Source organism: Canis lupus, chromosome 19 (genome assembly GCF_003254725.2).
Source record: "Canis lupus dingo isolate Sandy chromosome 19, ASM325472v2, whole genome shotgun sequence".
NCBI lineage: Eukaryota > Metazoa > Chordata > Mammalia > Carnivora > Canidae > Canis > Canis lupus.
The window spans coordinates 21,460,745-21,482,670 of NC_064261.1; the positions used below are offsets into that span (position 1 = coordinate 21,460,745).

The 21,926-nt window shown below is 41.6% G+C and overlaps 1 protein-coding gene, 1 long non-coding RNA gene and 1 pseudogene across 3 annotated transcripts in view; 2 read left to right on the forward strand and 1 right to left on the reverse strand.

The window, feature by feature from the left end:
* The first annotated feature begins 8,976 nt into the window (after window positions 1-8,976).
* LOC112652470 (60S ribosomal protein L30-like) lies at window positions 8,977-9,409 on the forward strand (annotated as a pseudogene).
* Window positions 9,410-13,943: 4,534 nt separating this feature from the next.
* LOC112652471 (uncharacterized) lies at window positions 13,944-14,712 on the reverse strand. 2 transcript variants are annotated; one of them, XR_003131486.3, is made up of 2 exons: window positions 14,471-14,712; window positions 13,944-14,323 (listed from the first exon to the last, which is right to left on the reverse strand). It is a non-coding gene; the product is annotated as an uncharacterized LOC112652471 (long non-coding RNA). The 2 variants fall into 2 exon arrangements; XR_003131487.3 differs by having other exon boundaries at window positions 13,944-14,369.
* ARHGEF4 (Rho guanine nucleotide exchange factor 4) overlaps window positions 14,692-21,926 on the forward strand; it is a 122,099-nt gene continuing 114,864 nt past the window's right edge. The window contains 2 exon segments of the mRNA XM_049097354.1: window positions 14,692-15,715; window positions 17,900-18,001. Coding sequence (XP_048953311.1) covers window positions 15,254-15,715; window positions 17,900-18,001 — 564 coding nt within the window. The 5' untranslated portion in view covers window positions 14,692-15,253.

The following is a 21,926-nucleotide window of genomic DNA, read 5'->3' on the forward strand; positions in this document are numbered from 1 at the left end:
TGAGCCAAAGAGAGACACCCAACCGACTGAGCCACTCAGACAACCCAGATTTTTCTTTCTCTTATTATATTCTTCAGTTCTATAATTTCCATTTGATTCTTTTTCATTAAAAAGAAAACTATTCCCTATTTTTTTTCCTGTTTTCTTGTTTTTATTAGTTTCCAGAAAATTCATAATTGCTTATTGAAGCATTTTTATGATGGCTGCTTTAAAATTTTGTCAAATAACTGACATTTGGGATCCCTGGGTGGCGCAGCGGTTTGGCGCCTGCCTTTGGCCCAGGGTGCGATCCTGGAGACCCGGGATCGAATCCCACGTCGGGCTCCCGGTGCATGGAGCCTGCTTCTCCCTCTGCCTGTGTCTCTGCCTCTCTCTCTCTCTCTCTCTCTCTCTCTCTCTCTGTGACTATCATAAATAAATTTTTAAAAAAATTTTAAAAAAATAAAATCTTAAAAAAATATATTAAAAAAAATGACTGACATTTGATTCATTTTGGTGTTGGTATCTGTAGATTGTCTTTTCTCATTCATGTAGGGATTTTCCTGGTTCTTGGTAAGACCAGTGATTTTCAGTTGTATCTAAGACATTTGGATATTATAACACTCTGGATCCTATTTAATCTTCCTTTAGTAGTAGGCAATACCCAGTTGAGATGTACTGCTAGGGCATGGTGGATGTGTAATGTTAAACTTCATACTGGGCCTTGACAATAACAGCCCAATAAAAATGGAGCACTGACTGACATTGCCTCTTTCTGTACAGGAAGGGGAAGCAGAGGGCTGACTCATACCACACTGTTGCTTCAGGGAGGGGTGGAAGCTTAGGGGTGATGGCACCAGAGAAGAAATGGGAAGGGAGGCATGAGGAGGGATAAGCAAGCCAGCCTTTCACCAGCCTTTCCACCTATGTGATGCTGGGTTGGGGTAGAGTCTTCGCTGGGGGATAGGAGGTAGTAGTGAAACATGGTGGTAATTACCTCCTTCTCATTCTGCCTTGTTAAGTCTGATTGTTATTGGTTTGGGATTGAGGTTCAGCACCCTGCTGGCACTCTGATGGCAAAGGAGTCAGAATACCACCTGCTTCCACTGAACAGGATATCTGCCTTCTGCTGGGGTCACTGACATTGCCCACTAGGGGCAATACCCACAGATGAGAAAACTGGAGCATCACCTCCTTCCTGGGAACAGGTGGAGTATCTCTGAGCACTCACCCTGCTGAAACCAGAGTGAGATGAGACAATGTGGTTTTCACTGGTGTTTGGCTGGAACAGGGAAGGTGTTGCCAAAAAGGTATTCTTTTGTGAGGCTACCCTTGTCCCGGACCTTTCATTAGGGCAGTTTTTGTTTGAGCCTATTGTGAGCTTAGGTTTACAGGTTCTTCAATATACATGTAAGCAATAAGAAAGCCAGTGGACTCATGTCATTCCTTAAGTCTAGAAGGTCCTAAACAGCCACCTTCTTCTTCCCACTCTTCAGAGACTTACTGTCTTGTTGTCTTGTGCCTACAGTTATTTAGTTGTAAGGGGGAGGATGTGGGAGCAATGAGGCTGCTCCATCTTTGGCAGAACCAGAAGTCCTTTAATGTCTTCCAAGAAACTTTTAAATTGAAACTGAAATTTTGCATTTAAAGTAAAAATTTTTTTCCATGAAGATTATGGACATATATTTATATATATTCTTATGTACTAAGGTATTTGATGTTGTGTTTATAAAAATATGTCTTTTTTACAAGAAAGGATCAGAGAAAATCTTCAGAAAGCCACAAAATAAGTAATAAAGTGGCAATACATACATATCTATCAATAATTACTTTGGATGTAAATAGACTAAATGTTCCAAACAAAAGACATAGGGTGACAGAATGGATTAAAAAAAAATAAGTCCTATCTATATGCTGCCTACAAGAGACTCATTTTAGACCTAAAGACACCTGCAGATTGAAAGTGAGGAGATAAAAAAAAAAACCTATCATGCAAATGGATGTCAAAAGAAAGCTGGAGTAGCAATACTTATGTCAGATAAAATAGACTTTAGAACAAACACTGTAACAAGAGACAAAGGACATTATATCATAATAAAGGAAACAATCCAACAAGAAGATATAACAATTGTAATTATTTATGCACCCAAGATATAAGCACCCAAATGCACAAACACTTAATAGCAAACATAAAGGAACCAATTGATAATAATACAATAATAGTAGGGGACTTTAACATCCCACTTACATTAATGGGCAGATCTTCTGAACAGAAAATTAGTAAGGAGACAGTGACTTTGAGTGATACACTTATACAAATGGATTTAACAGATATATTCAGAACATTCTACCCTAAAACAGCAAAATACACATTCATTTCAAGTGTACATGGAATATTCTCCAGAATAGATCACGTTAGGCCACAAAACAAGTCTCAACAAATTAAAAATATCAAAGTCATACCATGCATCTATTTCAACTACATGGTATGAAACTAGAAGTCAACCATAAGAAAAAATCTGGGAAGACCACAAATACATGGAGGCTATATAACATGCTACTAAATAATGAAAGGGTCAACCAGAATATCAAAGAAGAAATAATAAAGTAAATGGAAACAAATGAAAATGGATGACATTTTATATATATATTTACATATATATATACATATAAATTTTTATATATTTACTCAGCTAGAGAACTCTTACTATGACAATGGCAACTATTTCTCTTATTTATTAATTATATTTCCCCCTTATTCATGTGAGACACAGAGAGGCAGAGACATAGGCAGAGAGAGAAGCAGGTCCCTGCAGGACCCTGGGATCATGTCCTGAGCTGAAGGCAGACACTCAGCCACTAAGCCACCCATGTGCCCTTATTTATCCCCTTTTTAATATTTATTCAGTCATTTATTCCTATCAGTATAGGCTTATGGATAATTATTCTCTCTTTGGGTTATAATTCAATAATATGGTTATCTTGTTACTTAAATGATTCCAAAATGGGGAGAATTGGCTTAGTAATATTAAGTAATAGTAGTATAAAGCAGTATTAAGTCCTTAAATACATGAAAAGCACACTTGCTTTATATATTTATGTCTACTTTGATTTCTTTGATTAGTACTGATTAAAAAGCCATGCTGATGAAATATAGCATATAGGTCCTAAATTTTTTCCTTAGATTTATACGTAGGGATATAATTTTTGGCTACGATTTTTATAATTCAAAAAATGCTATTTTTTATTTCAAATTCTAATTGTTCATCCCTAGTATATAGAAATACAACTTATTTTGTTTCTTGACCTTATCGTCTTGAAACCTATTAAAACCTCCTGTTAATTCTAGGAGGGTTTTTTTTTTAATTTCCTTTGGTATGTTCTTTTTTTTTTTTAAGATTTTACTTATTCATGAGACACACACATACACACACACAGAAAGAGAGACAGAGAGAGAGAGAGGGGGGCAGAGACACAGGGAGACTCCATGCAGGGAGCCGGATGCGGGACTCGATCCTGAGACTCCGGGATCATGCCCTGGGCCGAAGGCAGGCGCTTAAACTGCTGAGCCACCCAGGGATTCCCCCCTTTGGAATTTTCTATGTAGAAAATCGCACATAGACTATTTAGTTTCTTCCATTTCTTCCATTTTAATCTGTATTCCTTTTATTTCTTTCTATTGTCTTATTACACTGGCTAGGACTACAGAGTTCAGTATTGAGTAAGAGTGATAAGAGAAAACACCCTGGTCTTGTTAAAGACTTAGGGAGAAAGCATTCAATTTTTCCTATTAAGTATGGATTTAGCCTTAGGATTTTTTATAGATTACATTTATCAAGTCCAGAACATTTCTTCCGCTGTTTGCACTCTTCATTTCTGTGTGTAGACCCAAGATTCAGCCTGCTATCATGTTCCTTCTGCCTGAAGAAGTTTTAACATTTCTTATACAGTAGGCCTGCTGGAAATTAATTCTTCAATTTTTGCTAGGAAAATCTTTGTTTTTCCTTCATGTTTGAAAGATTCTTTTGCTGGATATTTTTTTTCTTTCAGCTCTTTAAAGAGGTCACTCCACTGCATACTAGTTTCCATGATTTCTGATAAGATTTTTGCTCTAATTCTTATCCTCGTTTGTCTCTATTATTGTGTCTCTTTATCTGCTTTGAAGATTTTCTCTGTCTTTGGTTTTCTGCAGATTAAGTATGATATTCATACATGTGAACTTTTTTCTTTTATATTTATCTTACTTGAACTTTATGAATTTGTAGCTTAATATGGTCACTTATTTGAGGAAATTCTTGGACTTCTTGTTTCAAATATTTTTTTCTGCCTTGTTCTCTCTCTCCTCTCCTTCTAGGATTCTAATCATGACATGTGTTAGATCATTTGGTATTAGTCTTGGAAGTTTGAGTTTCCTATATCCCTGCAGATGCCCGTCTCTCATATTTTGGGCCAGTACTTTGCTCTGCAACCTCAGCTCTCAGATGGCTCCAAAAAAAGTTGTGAATTTGAAACTATTGCTTTTTCATTTTAAGAGTAAGAGTGATGCTCCTTTGAGCTCATTTGTATCACAAGGCAGAAGCTGCAGTTAGAATGCTGTCTTGGAATATGCTAATCCAGTCATATGCCTTCATTTACAAATGAGGATGCTGAGGTACAGAAAAGGGAAGTGAGTTGCATATAAGTCAAATTCTCATCACAATGAGAGTCACTTACTTTTTACCTCTCTAAGCTGTGGTTAAATGCCTATTTCCCATTGGAAAGGGATTCTAGACTAGTTTCTCAGGTGATTCAGTTCACCATTTAGAGTAGTCCATGGGGAAGGAGAAAAGGTTTCAGAGGCCAATGTGAGGGCATGCAGCCAGATAATAGGGTGCCTTTAGTAGGTGCCCAGCAGTGAGACATTAGAGTCTAATAGAGAAGACAAGTAAAAAACTACAGTAGTTTTCTGACTGGCCCAAGTGACTCTAAAGATAAACCACATCACGTCTTAAACTCTTTATTGGCTTCCTCTCAACTAAGAATGAGATCCAAATCTCCAACACACCTACAAGTCCCCACAGTATCTGGCCTTTACCTCCTTTTGCCTTCCCCCATGAGGTCACAGTGGCCTGTCCTATTGGATCACTTGAGCCAAAGTGTCTAGACCTGTGAGTTATGCTTTTTCCTTGACCTAGAATGCTCTCCTCCCTAACCCTTTCCACAGATGGTTCCTGTTCAGCTTTCAGGTCTCAGAGTAAACACTTTCCCTAATCATTCATTGCCCCTTGGCTTTTATCCCTTTACAACCTTCATCTGAATTTTTAATTATGCACACACATGTCCTTGTTTGCTGTTTGTGTGTCTTTGGGGGCAATGGCAAGGTCTACTTGATTCACCTGTATACCTCCAGATTTTGGTATTGTTGAATAATACTGATGATTGCAGCATTATGTGTTATGTGAGAAGGTGGAGATGTACACCTTCTGGTGGGTACAGAGTAGGTAAATATGCCCTCATCTGACATAGAAGAAGAAATGAAGAGTGCTAAGGACCCATCTTGCTACCAAGCCCCTCAGGGACCTTACTTGCCATCAGTAATGGCCTACTTTTACACTTCTCCCCCTGGCACTTATGAAACTTCATCTCTCATAACACAGTTCAAAGGGAAGCCCCCGTGAGAACTTCTTCCCTCTAAAATCATTCATTTTCATGTGTGTGTATAGTTTTTGTTTATACTGTTGGTAGAGCATGCAGCACATTTCACACTTGCTAGTTGCCTAGCTGCTTGTTCCTTTGTTAGTTTAGAACTCCTCTGATAGAGGATCCCTGAGTGGCTCAGCAGTTTAGCACCTGCCTTCAACTTGGGGTGTGATCCTGGAGTCCCAGGATCAAGTCCCACATCGGGCTCCCTGCATGGAGCTGGCTTGCCTCTCTCTCTTGAATAAATAAAATATTTTTTTTTTTTAAAAAGAACTCCTCTGGTAGAAGGGGCTTTGTTTTGTGTGTCTTTTATTTCAAACCATCTCTGGTACATAACAGTTCTAGTAAATGGCAACTTCTTCTAGAGTGTCTTATGGTTTGTTTCCCTCTCTCCTTTTGCTCTTTTCCCCCTTCCCATGTGTTCATCTATTTTCTTTCTTAAATTCCATGTATGAGTGAAATCATATGGTATTTGTCTTTCTCTGTCTGACTTATTTCACTTAGCATAATACACTCTACCTCCAACCACGTGACCGTAAAAGGCAAGATTTCATTTTTGATGGCTGAGTAATATTCCACTCTAGGTATATGTGTGTGTGTGTGTGTATCACAGTCACAGCTATATATATATATATATATATATATATATATATATATATATATATATATAATCACATCTTTTTTATTAAATGGCAACTTCTTAAGTGGCTCTGAATCCAGAATTTTGGCAAATGCATCTGTACTTTCCCAGAAAAATCAGACAAAGCAGTAGATTGCTATAGGGCCTTTGAAAATAAAAAGTGTCTGATTTATGTGGAAATTCAGGCTGAGCATATAGAATGAGGGCTAATTAAAGGAAAAGGCCATTTAGGATTCTAGAATATTCTTTTTTTTAAAAGATCTCATTTTTAAGTAATCTCTACACCCAACAACGGGGCTTCAACCCATAACCCTGAGATCAAAAGTCACACACTCCACCTGACTGAGCCACGCACCCCAAGATTCTAGAATATTTTTAAGTAAACATAATAGTAATACTTCCAAGATCATATTTAACTCCCATTGATTGCCTAAAAGGACTTTCCAGATAGAAGAAATCTTGTCACCTAACAAATGAGTAAAAACTAAGTGCATGTAGTGCATGTAGGTACAGTGAGGTAGAAATTGCTTGAATCCTTGGGCAGTGTAGAGAATACATTTGCCTTATAACTTCATCAGTGGGAACAACTGACCTAAAATCCCATGCTTTTAGAGAGTAAAAAAGGTAAATATGATCAGATCAGGTCCAAACATCACGGAGGGGTAGGGAATGAGGTTGAGTAAGTGAGCGGCTCTGTCCATAGGTAATAGGGCAGCTTGCTTTAAAACTGAGGGAGCTTCTAGGGCTCCTCAGACCTCCCCAACTTTCTTCTTTTTCTGTCTGTCTCTCTACACCCCCACTAAATAACTGTCACTGCATTCTGTTCATTAATTCACCTGACAAACATTTACTGGAAAACCTTGCCCAACTGTGTGCCACACCCTGAGCTGTGACTGAGGAGTCATCAGGTGCTCCTTGAGCAACCAGAGGATAGACTGCAGTGGGACTCACCCTCCCTCTTGTCTGAGGCCTCTGTGAACTGCAGTCTAACTCCAATTATTTGAATAAGAGTTTCCTTTTGTTAAAACACACACACACACACACAATGTTTCTTTACTCAAGTAGAGTAGTAAAATATTTCATTTCTATAGTAAAATACATTCCAAATTGGAAAACTGAAAAAATAAGATGCTCTGCCTCTGCTGGCACAAGTCTAATATATACAATAAGCAGGAAATGTGTGTGTAAATCTGGATGTACCTTTGAATATTATGCTTGGGGGAAATGATCTGTGAAAATAAAATCATAAGATTTTCAGATCTTTAGCCACAGAATTGAAACAGCCATCCATTGCATGGTGATCCTGTGTGATTCTGTATCCCTCAAATACTTACTTTGTGTTTACTCTGTACCCCCGGAACAGATGCAGCAGGAGATGATGTGTGTATGACACAATTTATGTCCCCAAAGTTTTTGTGACCAGTTAGTTGTGAAAAGAACTGATAGAATTTATATTCCACATGTATCATAGAGAAATCAATATAACTTAGAGTGGCAGAAGAATATTTAGAATTTTTGGAGGGCTCTAATTTCCTTCCTTCGTCTTTCTTCAAATCCAGTAAGATAAGTGCACTCAGCCTTATGGCAGCCACTGACAGAAATGTGAACTCAGACAACTGAGAAAAATAGGCCTATAACCCAGACTCTACTACACTAAAAAGACCATGAGCTTTCTCTGGAAAGCAACATCGTTATATGTGACACAGTGCTTGTGTTCCTTGCCAGTGTTGTGCTACACATGCCTACTGGTAGACAACATGGAAAACTCTCATGTGGGCTAAAACCAAGGGGTCAGCAGGACTGTGTTCCCTTCCAGAGGCTCTAGGAAGAATCATTTACTTGCTTTCTCCAGCTTCTGAAGGCTGCCCACATTCCTTGGCTTATGGCCCTCCCTGAATCACTCTGTTTCTGCTGCCATTATCACACCTCCTTCTCTGACTCTCCTGCCTCTTATTTTTCCCCTAAAAGGATCCTCATGATTACATCAGGCCCACCCCAATAATTCAGCATAATCTTCTCAAGATATTTAACATAACCACATCTGTAAAATCCCCTTTGCCATAAAAGGTAACTTTGACAGCTTTCAGGGATTAAGATATGGATATCTTTTGGGAGAGATGGACATTATCCTGTCCACCATACTCTAGAAGAAATGATAGGAAAAATCTTTGTGATCTTAAGTTGGAATGAGTCTTTAAAATTCAACACATGACCTACATGACCTACAAAAACGAATAAATTAGGCTTCATCAAAATAAAAACTTTTCACTCTGCAAATTAAAAATAATTATCAATAAAATGAAAAGGCAAGTCATAGACTGGAAGAAATGTTGCAAAAGATATATCAAACAAAAGACTTATATCTAGGATCTGTAAAGTAGTCTTACAACTCAATAATAATAATACAACCCAATTTTTTTAATAGGCAAAAAACTGAAAATTGAAATGCTATTTCACAAAGATGTACAGATTGAAAAAGCATATGAAAAGATGTTTACATCATATGTCATTAGGAAAATGCAAATTAAGACCACTTCACACCTACTGGGATGGCTGTAATGAACAAAGGATACCATACCAGATTGGGCAGGGCGGGGAGGGTAGGGGTGGGGGGGGATATGGAGCAGCTCACTGTCATATATTGCTGGAGCAGTATAAAAGGGAATGGGGATTTTTTGGCGGTTGCTGTTGGTTGGGGCCGTCCCGCGTCTAAGGCAGGAAGATGGTGGCCGCAAAGAAGACGAAAAAGTCGCTGGAGTCGATCGACTCTAGGCTCCAACTGGTTATGAAAAGTGGAAAGTATGTGCTGGGGTACAAGCAGACCCTGAAAATGATCAGACACGGCAAAGCGAAACTGGTCATCCTGGCCAACAATTGCCCGGCTTTGAGGAAATCTGAAATAGAATACTAGGCCATGTTGGCCAAAACTGGTGTCCATCACTACAGTGGCAATAATATTGAATTGGGCACAGCATGTGGGAAATACTACAGAGTATGCACACTGGCTATCATTGATCCAGGTGATTCTGATATCATTAGAAGCCTGCCAGAACAGACTGGTGAAAAGTAAATCACACAAAATTTTTCTTTAATAAAACTGGTCAGAGCTTGTTTTAAAGAAAAAAATAAAATTAAAATAAAATAAAATAAAATAAAATAATAAAATGAAATAAAATAGAATAGAATGGAATGGAATGGAATGGAATGGAAAGGAAAGCCATTTGCCATTCCCTAAGAAATTAAACATATAGCCCTTCCATATGATCTAGTCATTCCATTTCTAAATATTTACTCAAGATAAATGAAAGCACACATCTATACAAAGACTTGTACACGAATGTTCATTGCAGCTTTATTTGAAAAGCCAAAAACTGGGGGCAACTCAAATGTCCATCAGTAGGTGAATGGATAAATAAACTGTGCAATCTCTATACAAGGGAATGTTACTCAGCAATAAAACAAATTATTGACACATGAGACATGGATGACTCTCAGAATAATTGTTCTGAGTGAAAAAAAAAAGCCAAACCAAAAATATATACAGTATGATTCCATTTTATGGAATTCTAGAAAATGCAAATTAATCTGTAGAACCAGAAAGCAAGTAAAGATCGCCTGGGTATGGAGGAGGGTGGCCAGGGAGAGGTGAGAAGGAGATGAGAGGAAGCAAAAAAGCATAAGGTAACTTTTGGAAGCAAGAGAAGTGTTCATTATCTTGACTGTGGTCATGGCTTCCCAGATGTATGTAAAAACTTTAATTGTACACTTGCAATATGTACATTTTATTTTATGTCAATTATACCTCAACAAAGTTGTAAAAAATTAAATAGTCAACAACAACAACAAGGAGCAATCAAGACAGAAAACCAGAGTCCTGGGTTTGGTAGTGCAGAGGTCACTAGGGGCTTCTGCCAGAGTGATTTGGGTGAATGAACAGATAGCCAGTCAGACTACAGTGAGCAGAGTGAATTTCTGTTTCTAGAATTTTTGCAGATTGTGTATTGCCCAAAATGCTCACTGCAACAAAAATACACAGAAATGATGCGTATATTTATGCTCTTAAGCAAACCATTGCTGAATCTACACACAAAAAAGAGAAATTCCCAGGAAAAAAAGGAGAAACCCCAAAAGAATGAAATATGGTGGTAGACTGAAACCATAATATACCAGTGATCACAATAAATGCTCACTGATTAAACTTTGTAGTTAAAAGTTAATGAAAGGGGCATCTGGGTGGCTCAGTCAGTTAAGCATCTGCCTTCTGCTCAGGTCATGATCCCAGGGTCCTGGAATCGAGCCCTGCATACCATTGAGCTCCCTGCTCAGTGGAGGAGTCTGCTTCTCCTTCTGCCCCTCCCCCACTCATGCTCCCACTCTTTCTCTCTCTCTCTCATAAATAAATAAAATCTTTTTAAAAACTAAATAAAAGTGACTGAAATAGATGGGATTTTGAAAGCCCAGCTACATGTGGTTTATGAACAATATACTTAAGGAGCATAGATTGAAAATAAAGGAATGGAAAAACTAGGAAAATAATAACCCAAATTAACCCATATTAGAGAAGATGGCTTTGAAAGCAAAGACCTTTATTAGGGATAAAAAAGGTTACTATGTAGCAAGAGAGCCACTCACCAGGAAGGTATACCATCATAAACTTGTTTATGCACCTACTAACATAATGCTGAGATATGTCAATCAAAAGGTGACAGAGTTAAGAATAAATTGACAAGTGCACCACCTTTGTGGTTACATTAAATGTTAAAATCACCCTTCTCTTAATAGCAGATGAAAAACTGGTCAAATTACTGAGGATTAACAGTATTAATTAGGATTTAGCAGTTAACAAGCTTGAGCTAATGAACACTTATCAAACCCTGCATGATCTTATTAGAGAATACATATTCTTTTCAAACACACAAATCATGGGGGCAGCCCAGGTGACTCAGCAGTTTAGCGCCGCCTTCAGCCCAGGGCATGATCCTAGAGACCAGGGATCGAGTCCCACATCGGGCTCCCTGCATGGAGCCTGCTTCTCCCTCTGCCTGTGTCTCTGCCTCTCTCTCTCTCTCTCTCTCTCTCTGTGTCTCTCATGAATAAATAAATAGAATCTTAATCAATCAATCAGTCAATCATGGGTCAAAGAGCAAATCATAATGGCTTTTAGAAAAAAAAAAAAAAAATACAGGAGAAAGTCCAAACACCTTGCCCTAGCGTTTGAAGCTTCATATAGTTACAAAAACATGACAATTAGGAAGTGCCAGGACTGTGACAAAAATAGTTTCTCTGCTTAAGAACATTCAAATTTGACCCACCGCTCACTCTCACAAAAAATTTAAACAGGGATCCCTGGGTGGCTCAGAGGTTTGGCGTGTGCCTTTGGCCTATGGTGTGATCCTGGAGTCCCCGGATCAAGTTCCACATCGGGCTCTCGGCATGGAGCCTGCTTCTCCCTCTGCCTGTGTCTCTGCCTTTCTCTCTCTCTCTCTCTGGCTCTCATGAGTAAATAAATAAAATATTTTTAAAAATTTAAACAAAAAGAATACTTTTGCTTCTAGATTTAATCCCTAGGCCATCCCTCCAGGGTAACCATGGAATTACATGGATTCATGCTGAGAAATTACTTGAGGATTACTCCTATGCCAAGTCAGGAGGAAAAGATTCTTTCTTTAGAAGATTTAGAACCTAATATTCAACCAAATCAAATGCTTTTTTAAAAAGATATGTGCTCTTCATATTTCAGCATTTGTACACTTTTAAGGAATTTTAAACCTGCTATACCAGTGCACTTGCAGAGACAACACCAATTTTGCAATCTGGAAAAATTATTTTTTGTATTTTTCTGCAATTTTCTTTTATTTTCATTGAAACAGAGTGAGACCTCTTGCCCGAATAACCTGGAATTTAAAGAAAGGCTTGATCATTAAGAAGACCCAGCCAGGGAGTCCAGTACCTTGGCGTTAGTCCATCCCCTTATGGGCAGTGTTCTGGGAGGTGATACTGAACAGAGGTAAGCACAGGAATTTTGGGATAGTCATTGTCCAGAGCATTGGCCTTTTGGAACTTGGGTTTTGGAACTCTCTGGGCTTGAAGCATGTGAGTATTGATGCCACTATGGGTCTATAAGTTTATGTCGAGCTATGTCTGGCTAAAAGGACTGCTCACATGTTCTATCATTGGGGTGTCAGTTCCTGATTTCATAACTCAGTTGGCAAGATGAGGGAGTGGACATGCTCCAAAAGCAGCACTCACTGAACAATAGCTGTAGGTGGCCTTCATTTTCTCTCCTTCCCGGCAACAGGCCTCTGTGCTTGCCAAGGCATGTTCACATCCACATCTTGCTCATCCTCACAGGGCTGTGGGTGACCTGGGAGTGACCAGAGTTTGCCCCTGTGTTCCTGCTGGGGAACTTGGGAAACCCTGGCTTCCTAGCTGGATATCTCCCCCAAATACCACACAGCAAGCACACAGCACTCCTTTCCAAATGTTTTGATTTTTAATGTTTCCTTTCATATTCCGGACTGACTCCTACCTGCCTTGCAACAAATTTGAAACTATACTATCATATTATTCCTGATGTTCTGAATCTATCTTGTGTCTTAAAAAGCTTCATATTGCATGCTTTGGTGTTTGTCCATTTTTCTCCTCTCAGTTAAGGAGTAATGAAATCTCTTATGACAAGTCCTAAGAAACGTGCTTAGGAATGGCTGGCTGAATGAACGGCTTTTGTACAAAACTTAATGTGGAGGAGCCTTAGCTAAAAATGGAGCCAATTGCTTGTTCCACTCTGGTCTAAGGAGTCTTTGGGGAGTTTGGTGATTGAAAGAAGGGTGTAGCATTATCACCTCATTCAAGGCATTGTCTGTCCAACACATGCTACAACCATGATACGTGAATGAAACTCAAATACTATGCTGAAAGCAAGAAGCCAGACCCTGAAGAATACAAACTGCATATTCTGATCATTTGAAACTCCAGAAAACAGAGATCTAGACTGTATGGTAGAAAACACGTCATTGCGAAGTAAGAAGGACAGAGGTAGAGAATGACTAGGAAGAGGCAGGGGCTTTTCTTTGAGAAATAGAAATACTCTAGGTTTTTATTGATAGTAGTTACATGGGTGTCCACATTTGTCAAAATACATAGGTCCATCTATTTTAAACAGATGCATATAAATTTATATCTCAACAAGTTGATTAAGAGATGTGTAAGACAGGGGTACCTGAGTGGCTCAGTTGGTTTGGCATCTGACTCTTGATTTCAGCTCAGGTCATGATCTCAGGGTTGTGGTATTGAGCCCCGGGTCAGGTCTGTGCTTAGCAGGCAGTCTGCTTGGGATTCTCTCCCTCTCCTTCTGCCCCTCCCTCTGTTCACTCTCTCTCTCTCTCAAATAAATAATTTTTTTTTAAAAAAAAGAAATGTGTAATGTCAAAAGGAAAATTTGCAAATACTTGAACAATTCTCCATTTTTTCTTCCTATTCTCAAAGCTGTCTTAGGCACTTATAATATCATGAAATGTGTTTAAAATTCAATAATTCTTTTTTTTAATTACTCCAGCAAACCTAACTCAGAAAACATTTCTAAGTGTAAGAGTCTTGACTTTAATCCAGTTGGTTATGTAAGAATAAACAACACAAAACAAACATATATTAATTTGATATTTACTGCTGCAAACATTAGGCAGAGATATGCTTTTCACCATGACTCACACAACATATTTATACTTACTTAAACTGCACATGCTCATTTGTCCTATTCTGATTTTTTAATAGAATTGCTTTAACTATGTGCTACATTTTCTCCGTACTGTTTGGGTTTGGCTTCATCGCTTGTTTTCTGTGTTAATAAAAGGTAGCTCTTCATATTTACCTCTCTTTTCCTAGGCACACATGGGGAACTAATAAGATGTTTCTGAGCCTTCCTCCTTCTGACAAAGGCTGGTGCAATGTAACATGAGTGCAAATGTCCTGAGGCCTTGTCTGACTCCTTTCTTCTTGCCCTTGCAGACTCCAGAGCCAGGTGTACACCTGCCAGGTGAAGACAAAATTGAAGATAAGCAGCTCCCCACTTCTCCTGCAGAACCAGAGAAACAGGCATGGAACCAGGAAACAGACCACAATGACTTTGAGACACTGTCCCACCAGAGTGAAAGTCATTCAGACACAAAAACTGACCCCTTTGAAAGTGCTTCCGACACAGAGTCCCTGCTTGGTGACCTCGCTGGGGGAATCTGCCTTCCTCTAAGTGGTACCTCTGTGGACAGAGAAGGACACTGGCAATGCCCTGACATCCCAGCACCCAGACCTCCTCAGGAGCAGCATTCAACTGGTGTCCCTGGGCTTGACCCAAAGGAGAAACTAGACTTGTCCCTTGACTTCAAGGAAGAGTCCTACAAAAGTGGGTTCCAAGACTTTGCTGTAGAACCTGGAGAAGAGAAGACAGAACACCTCCATGACAATGGTGTTCCCAGCCTAGAGCAAGAGTCTTGGCTGGCAGGGTCTCCTCACCACACAGCGAACTGCTCACAGGGTACCACAGGCAGCTACAGTCTCCAGCCAGCAAAGGTGGTGACTGCACAAGACCTTAGGGGATTCTCTATTTTTTCTCTTCAGAAATCCAGGTCTGAAAGTTGTCTGGGCATCCCAGTGGCCTGGCCCTTCCTTCACTGGTGTTGTGAACTGGGCCAGAGCTGGCCATATATCCACACCTGGGCCAGGGGACCAGGGCTGCCTTACAGAGGTCCACTACATAGCACAGCCCCTCTGGGAGCCAGGACAAAGAAGGGAAGTACTCTAGGTCCTGAGAACACAGACTTGCTCTGCCCCCAGCCCTACTCCGACGCCCCTTGCCAGCTTCCTTTAGGGACATCTTGCCTTCCACATGCCAAGCTTCACCATAGTGCCCCAGAAAATATTAATGACAAGGACAGGACATCCCCAGAGTACTGCTGTCAGCACATGGGGACACTGACCAGGGCCCATTCCCTAGCAGTGTTTCCTATAGGTTACCCTGAGAATCCTCCTAAGCAGAACTTTGTGAAATTTGGGACTCATTTGAAGGAAGGAACCAAATCAGAACAAGATCCAAGAGCACAAAACCCTCTTCACCCTGTTCCCACCCAACTGTCTCCTTTGCCTTCTGCTTCCCAAAGGAAGGCCCCTTACTTACAGGATCAGTATAAACTCAGGGCTCTTAGCTGGAAGAAGGCCTTTCAGGACACACCTTGTGAATATCTCTGCTTGGAAAACCAGTTGGGACAGGATTTTAGATCCTGCCCAGTCTCTTCATGCCTTACTGCAAAGTCTGTGAGCCTTAACACAGAGGAAGCACCAGCGCCCACAGAGTGCAAGTCGGAACACAGACCAGAAAGCCTGCAAGAGGAGCCCCGAGGCACTGGCCCTGCACCAAACATTGCTGATGTGAGTGACAGACAAAAACATCTTCAGGACATTTCTGTTGAGGCCGGAAACCAAACCAGTAATTACAGATCAAAGTCCATTCTCAGTGAGAAAAGAAAGCCACCTGTCAGGGCCAAGTTCCCACTTCATTCTAGCAATAGCAGGTTGCAGGTGTGGAACAGAGACTGGATGGGTTGCTGTAAAGTGGGTAATTGTTCAGTTGCTCCAGAGACCACCCTGATATCAAGTGCCATAGACACTTCGCAGGAAGTGGAAGACGTGATGGTACTAGACTCCAACTGCACCAAAAGTGCCTTACCAGAGTTTTCAGAAATGACAGCAGCCACTGTGCTTCATTGCAGCGGTGGGGATGAGTGTGAGCAGGGGCTGGAGGCTGGTGTGCAGCCCTCTTCTGAGGGCCTGAAGCTAGAGCCCACAGCAGACACACCTAGGGGCAGGTGTACACTCTTCATTATAACTGTTGAGCAGAAAGGTCTGCAGGCCACCAGGACGAGAGCGGGTCCTCTTTCAGAAACACAGTCTGAGTTTCTGGAGAAAAGACCACAATCTCCTTGTAGTGCTGAAGTGACACCCTCTGAATCTTCCAGGGCTGGGAAACCACAAACCTGTGGCAATGAGTGCAAGCTGTCTGCGTGCAGCGGCCTAGGAGGTGACGATGGGAGTCTTTGGCAGAGGGCCCAGGCCACAGAACTTACGCCAGTTCTGCTGCCCTCGGCTGCCCCCCAGGAGAGGCCCTTGGGCAAAGAGACTTTTCCCCAGGAGCTGACCCAGGGCAGTCTAAGCACAGGGGATACTGCAGAAGAGAAACTGCCTGGGGCAAGCCAGACTCCTGGCACTAAGGCAGACAGGGAACAAGCTGCTAGTGTGCCTGGCCCCTATCCTGAAGATACACACAGAGACCAGGGCCTTCATCACACTGGGAGCCAAAGAGCACAGAGCCCCAAGGCCGGGAGAGGGGTTGGGGGAGCAGAGGACACAGAGAAGGAATCTGGCACCCCGGCCTCTGCCCCCGCCCAAGCTCTCCCACCACCAGGCCCATCCTTCTGCCCCTGCAAGACTTCGCAGGAGCCTGGGAAGTGCCTGACATTTCCTAAGGTGACTTCCCTCAGAAAAAGCAAGCCTATGGTTACCAAGAGCCCAGGAAGGGACGCCGGTGCACAGGGACCCAGCACCCCTGCCCCAACCATAGGTTCTTCGGGCCTCCAGGAGCTGGCTGTGGACAGTCATGACCCTATGGCCTGCTGGCAGAATGCAGCTGGCTGGGACATACCTCCTACACACCAAGTGGGTACAAGCGCCTCTCAGAAGGTCATCCGCCAGGGAGCAGGGTTGAGAGAAGGGGACAATGTGGAGACACCAGGGGACCTTGGTAGCAGAACACTGTCCTCAGAAAGCTGTGATGCCAAGAGACTCAAAACTCCAGAGAAAAGGTTCAGAGCACAGTTGGCCTTAGCTCATAAGACCTTTGCAAATTTTTTTGAGTCAAAGGTTTTAGAAAAAGAGAATACTGATGAATGTTCTCTAGGTTTTCTCAAGGGCCGGAAGGAGAAGAGTAGGCCATGGCAGAGTTCCTGGTGTGCATTTCTGAAAAGCAAAGATGCAGAAGGCACAAAAAGGCCCTTAGTTAGTCTGGTTCCAGGACAGGAAATCTTGAATCCATTCAGACCTTCTCCACCAGGGCCCAACAGTCACTGTGAGGAACAGGTACAAGACCAGGAAGGCTGTGTTTTTGAAGATCACTGGTCACTTCCACATCTCCCCACACCTTTGACATCCAGCAATTTGGTCTCTCCACATAACAGGAGAAAAAGTGAGCCAAACATCAAATGCACAAGCCCCCAGGAAAGTGGCAGGTACCTAACTTTAGGTATCTTTCCTGAAAAGTCCTGGCTGATGTCACCCACCAGCCCTCATACCCAGCAGGCTGGGATCAGCTGCACCCTTCCCTCTAGGTCTGCCTGTTGCTTGGCATATGGAAGCCAAGGCATGCCCTGCAAACCCATGAGTCCCAAGCCCCGGAGCCCCAGACCTGGTGTTCATCGGGCTGATCTCCAGTACTCAGGCAGGAGCAGTGCTGTCTCCATGGTTTCTCTTGGAAGCTACATTGATGTGGTTAACAACTCAGAGGCTTCTGAAAGGCCCAAGACCCTCAAGACCCGAGCAAGCCTCCTACTTTCTCTGCAGACACTAGACCAGGATGACCAGAAAGAGGAGAGCAGGAAGAGATGCTGGAATCACCATGGCCTGAGCATCACACCCTCACTCAGGGACCTTCCTGGGAGTGAGGTGAGTTACCTGTGGCTCACACCAACCTGTTTATTTACTTCTAAATACAAGAGGAGGGAACCATATGGGAAATTTTCCTAAGTGAGGGGAGAGGTGAAGCAGGAAGGCCAATTTGCCTTCCGTGGAGAGAGACTGTACCATCTAACACTCCTAGAGTGTCCCAACTCTGATCAATACAATGTATGACCAACTTCTGGGAATTTGCTAAACAAGTAGGAATCGGCCTTTCACTATAATTTTTTGACTTTTTTTTTTTCCTTGCTATTTGAATCCCCTTTTCTGTCAACTGCCTATTCATAGTCTTTGCCCATCTTCTATCAGGTGGTTGATGCAGGCTTTTTCGTGTCACCTGCGCCCTTCCCCACTGTGAAACTTTTAAAAAAGAAATCTCCCTATTTTGTCTTCTACTCTTTTTAATCTGTTTATTTTTTAAATTTAGTTCTGATACAGTTGAACTTATTTCAGTAAAGAGATAGTTGTTGGTGCTTCTGAATTAGTAAATAAAATGGTCTCTCTCCCAAAGCAACGGCATCTACCCAGAACAGGGTAACTGTGGTGCTGGGTCAGGAACAGGAAAGGGTATACAAGCTTGAGTTTTCTCATGAGTCACTGCCCTGAGAAGGAGGTAGCTTTCTTGAAATTCCAGAAAGAATACCCTTGGGACTGTGAAAGAAAACCTCTCTATGTCCTGCCCAACTCTGCATCTGTGTACCCTTTACCCCTTCGCTTCTTTAGATAAATGGTATGGTGTCTCACCTGTGTTGAGCACTGTGTTGATGTGCAAGGACCTCAAGTTCAGTGTTAGTCTCCAGGCAGAGCCAGTCAGTGCTGGCCTGACTGCCCCTGGTTCCTGCTGAGCCCCTTCCCTGAGGGAGCCATCTTCCAGAGGCCAGTCGTGCTGCTCTGGGTCTGTGCTCTCCCTCCTCTGCATGTCAGCCATCCAGGTACTCCTGTGGGTCTCTCACGCACTTCCCTTGCGTTCATGTATCTGCTGCTCTTTTGTTTTCCTGCTAACAGTGGTCACCTACTTCATGCCTGGCCCTTTCTTAGGCACCTTCCAGATGTTTGCCTGAGGCCTACCACAGCTGCTCCTTCCTTATACTACACCTGGAGGAGGGGGAAGACCTAGTGTGCTTGCACATCAGAACATGTAGGAAGACAAGAAAGTAGCATAAGTAGATAAGTGAACACAGGATTGGGAATGGGAGAAAAACTTGGAAATTTGCTCTCTAGCGGAAGCCCAGAGCAATCACAGAACATGAAACTCAACCTGGAGATATGAAGGCTCCCTCCTGTGGCTGTTGGTGGGAAAGCAGGCAGTGATGTAAGAGTAATTAGCAAGGAATTCAGTGGGCATTCCCATTTCTTCCTTCCACAGCTCATTTAAGGAGCAAGGGTTCTTTTATTCTAATACCCTAAGACAGCCACTTTTGGTATTTTGTTTTTTTTGTTTTGTTTTTTTTGTAATAAAATAATTTTTATTGGTGTTCAGTTTACCAACATACAGAATAACACCCACTGCTCATCCCGTCAAGTGTCCCCCTCAGCGCCCGTCACCCACTCACCCCCACCCCCCGCCCTCCTCCCCTTCCACCACCCCCAGTTCATTTCCCAGAGTTAGGAGTCTCTATGTTCTGTCTCCCTTTCTGATATTTCCCACACATTTCTTCTCCCTTCCCTTATATTCCCTTTCACTATTATTTATATTTCCCAAATGAATGAGAACATACACTGTTTGTCCTTCTCCGATTGACTTACTTCACTCAGCATAATACCCTCCGGTTCCATCCACTTTGAAGCAAATGGTGGGTATTTGTCGTTTCCAATGGCTGAGTAATATTCCATTGTATACATAAACCACATCTTCTTTATCCATTCATCTTTCGATAGACACCGAGGCTCCTTCCACAGTTTGGCTATTGTGGACATTGCTGCTAGAAACATCGGGGTGCAGGTGTCCCGGCGTTTCATTGCATCTGAATCTTTGGGGTAAATCCCCAGCAGTGCAATTGCTGGGTCCTACGGCAGATATATTTTTAACTCTTTGAGCAACCTCCACACAGTTTTCCAGAGTGGCTGCACCAGTTCCCATTCCCACCAACAGTGAAAGAGGGTTCCCTTTCTTCCACATCCTTCCAACATTTGTGGTTTCCTGCCTTGTTAATTTTCCCCATTCTCACTGGTGTGAGGTGGTACCTCATTGTGGTTTTGATTTGTATTTCCCTGATGGCAAGTGATGCAGAGCATTTTCTCATGTGCGTGTTGGCCATGTCTATGTCTTCCTCTGTGAGATTTCTCTTCATGTCTTTTGCCCATTTCATGATTGGATTGTTTGTTTCTTTGGTAAACATAAGAGTAGCCCTTAGCTCTGACTGTTCACTACAGTGGGTCCATTTTAGAACTTGATTTTTTAAGACTATTTCTTCCTTACTTCATGATGGATAATTCGTTTGCAAATCAAGAATTTGAAGTTGATTTTTTTTTCATTATGAAAAAATTTGCAAATGTTCTCTAGGGAGAATTGATTTCTTTGGTTCTGAAGGAAAAGTCATTCACACAGAAAAATTGAGGAAGTAACATTTTCAAATGTGACATTAACCCAGGAAGTTAGACATACTGGGTCCTTAAAGGTGTCATATTGATTTAATGTCTTTTACATTTTAAGTTGTGATTTTTTAATTTGTATAAGTCAAAAAAAGTGTCTTATGCAGATTAAAAAACTTTAATAAGACCTTCTCATTGTAAGCAATTCCAGTGAAGACTGAGAAATAAAATATTTTAAAGACAAAAAAATAAAATAGAAAGAAAAAAGAAAAAAGAAAACCATAGCTGGGGGCATTACAATGCCAGATTTCAGGTTGTACTACAAAGCTGTGGTCATCAAGACAGTGTGGTACTGGCACAAAAACAGACACATAGATCAGTGGAACAGAATAGAGAATCCAGAAGTGGACCCTGAACTTTATGGGCAACTAATATTCAATAAAGGAGGAAAGACTATCCATTGGAAGAAAGAGAGTCTCTTCAATAAATGGTGCTGGGAAAATTGGACATCCACATGCAGAATAATGAAGCCAGACCACTCTCTTTCACCATACACAAAGATAAACTCAAAATGGATGAAAGATTTAAATGTGAGACAAGATTCCATCAAAACCCTAGAGGAGAATACAGGCAACACCCTTTTTGAAGTTGGCCACAGTAACTTCTTGCAAGATACGTCCGCGAAGCCAAAAGAAACAAAAGGAAAAATGAACTATTGGGACTTCATCAAGATAAGAAGCTTTTGCACAGCAAAGGATACAGTCAACAAAACTAAAAGACAACCTACAGAATGGGAGAAGATATTTGCAAATGACGTATCAGATAAAGGGCTAGTTTCCAAGATCTATAAAGAACTTCTTAAACTCAACACCAAGGAAACAAACAATCCAATTATGAAATGGGCAAAAGACATGAAGAGAAATCTCACAGAAGAAGACATAGACATGGCCAACACGCACATGAGAAAATGCTCTGCATCACTTGCCATCAGGGAAATACAAATCAAAACCACAATGAGATCCCACCTCACCAGTGAGAATGGGGAAAATTAACAAGGCAGGAAACCACAAATGTTGGAAGGATGTGGAAGAAAGGGAACCCTCTTTCACTGTTGGTGGGAATGGGAACTGGTGCAGCCACTCTGGAAAACTGTGTGGAGGTTGCTCAAAGAGTTAAAAATATATCTGCCATAGGACCCAGCAATTGCACTGCTGGGGATTTACCCCAAAGATACAGATGCAGTGAAACGCCGGGACACCTGTACCCTGATGTTTCTAGCAGCAATGTCCACAATAGCCAAACTGTAGAAGGAGCCTCGGTGTCCATCGAAAGATGAATGGATAAAGAAGATGTGAGGGAAATACAAATCAAAACCGCAATG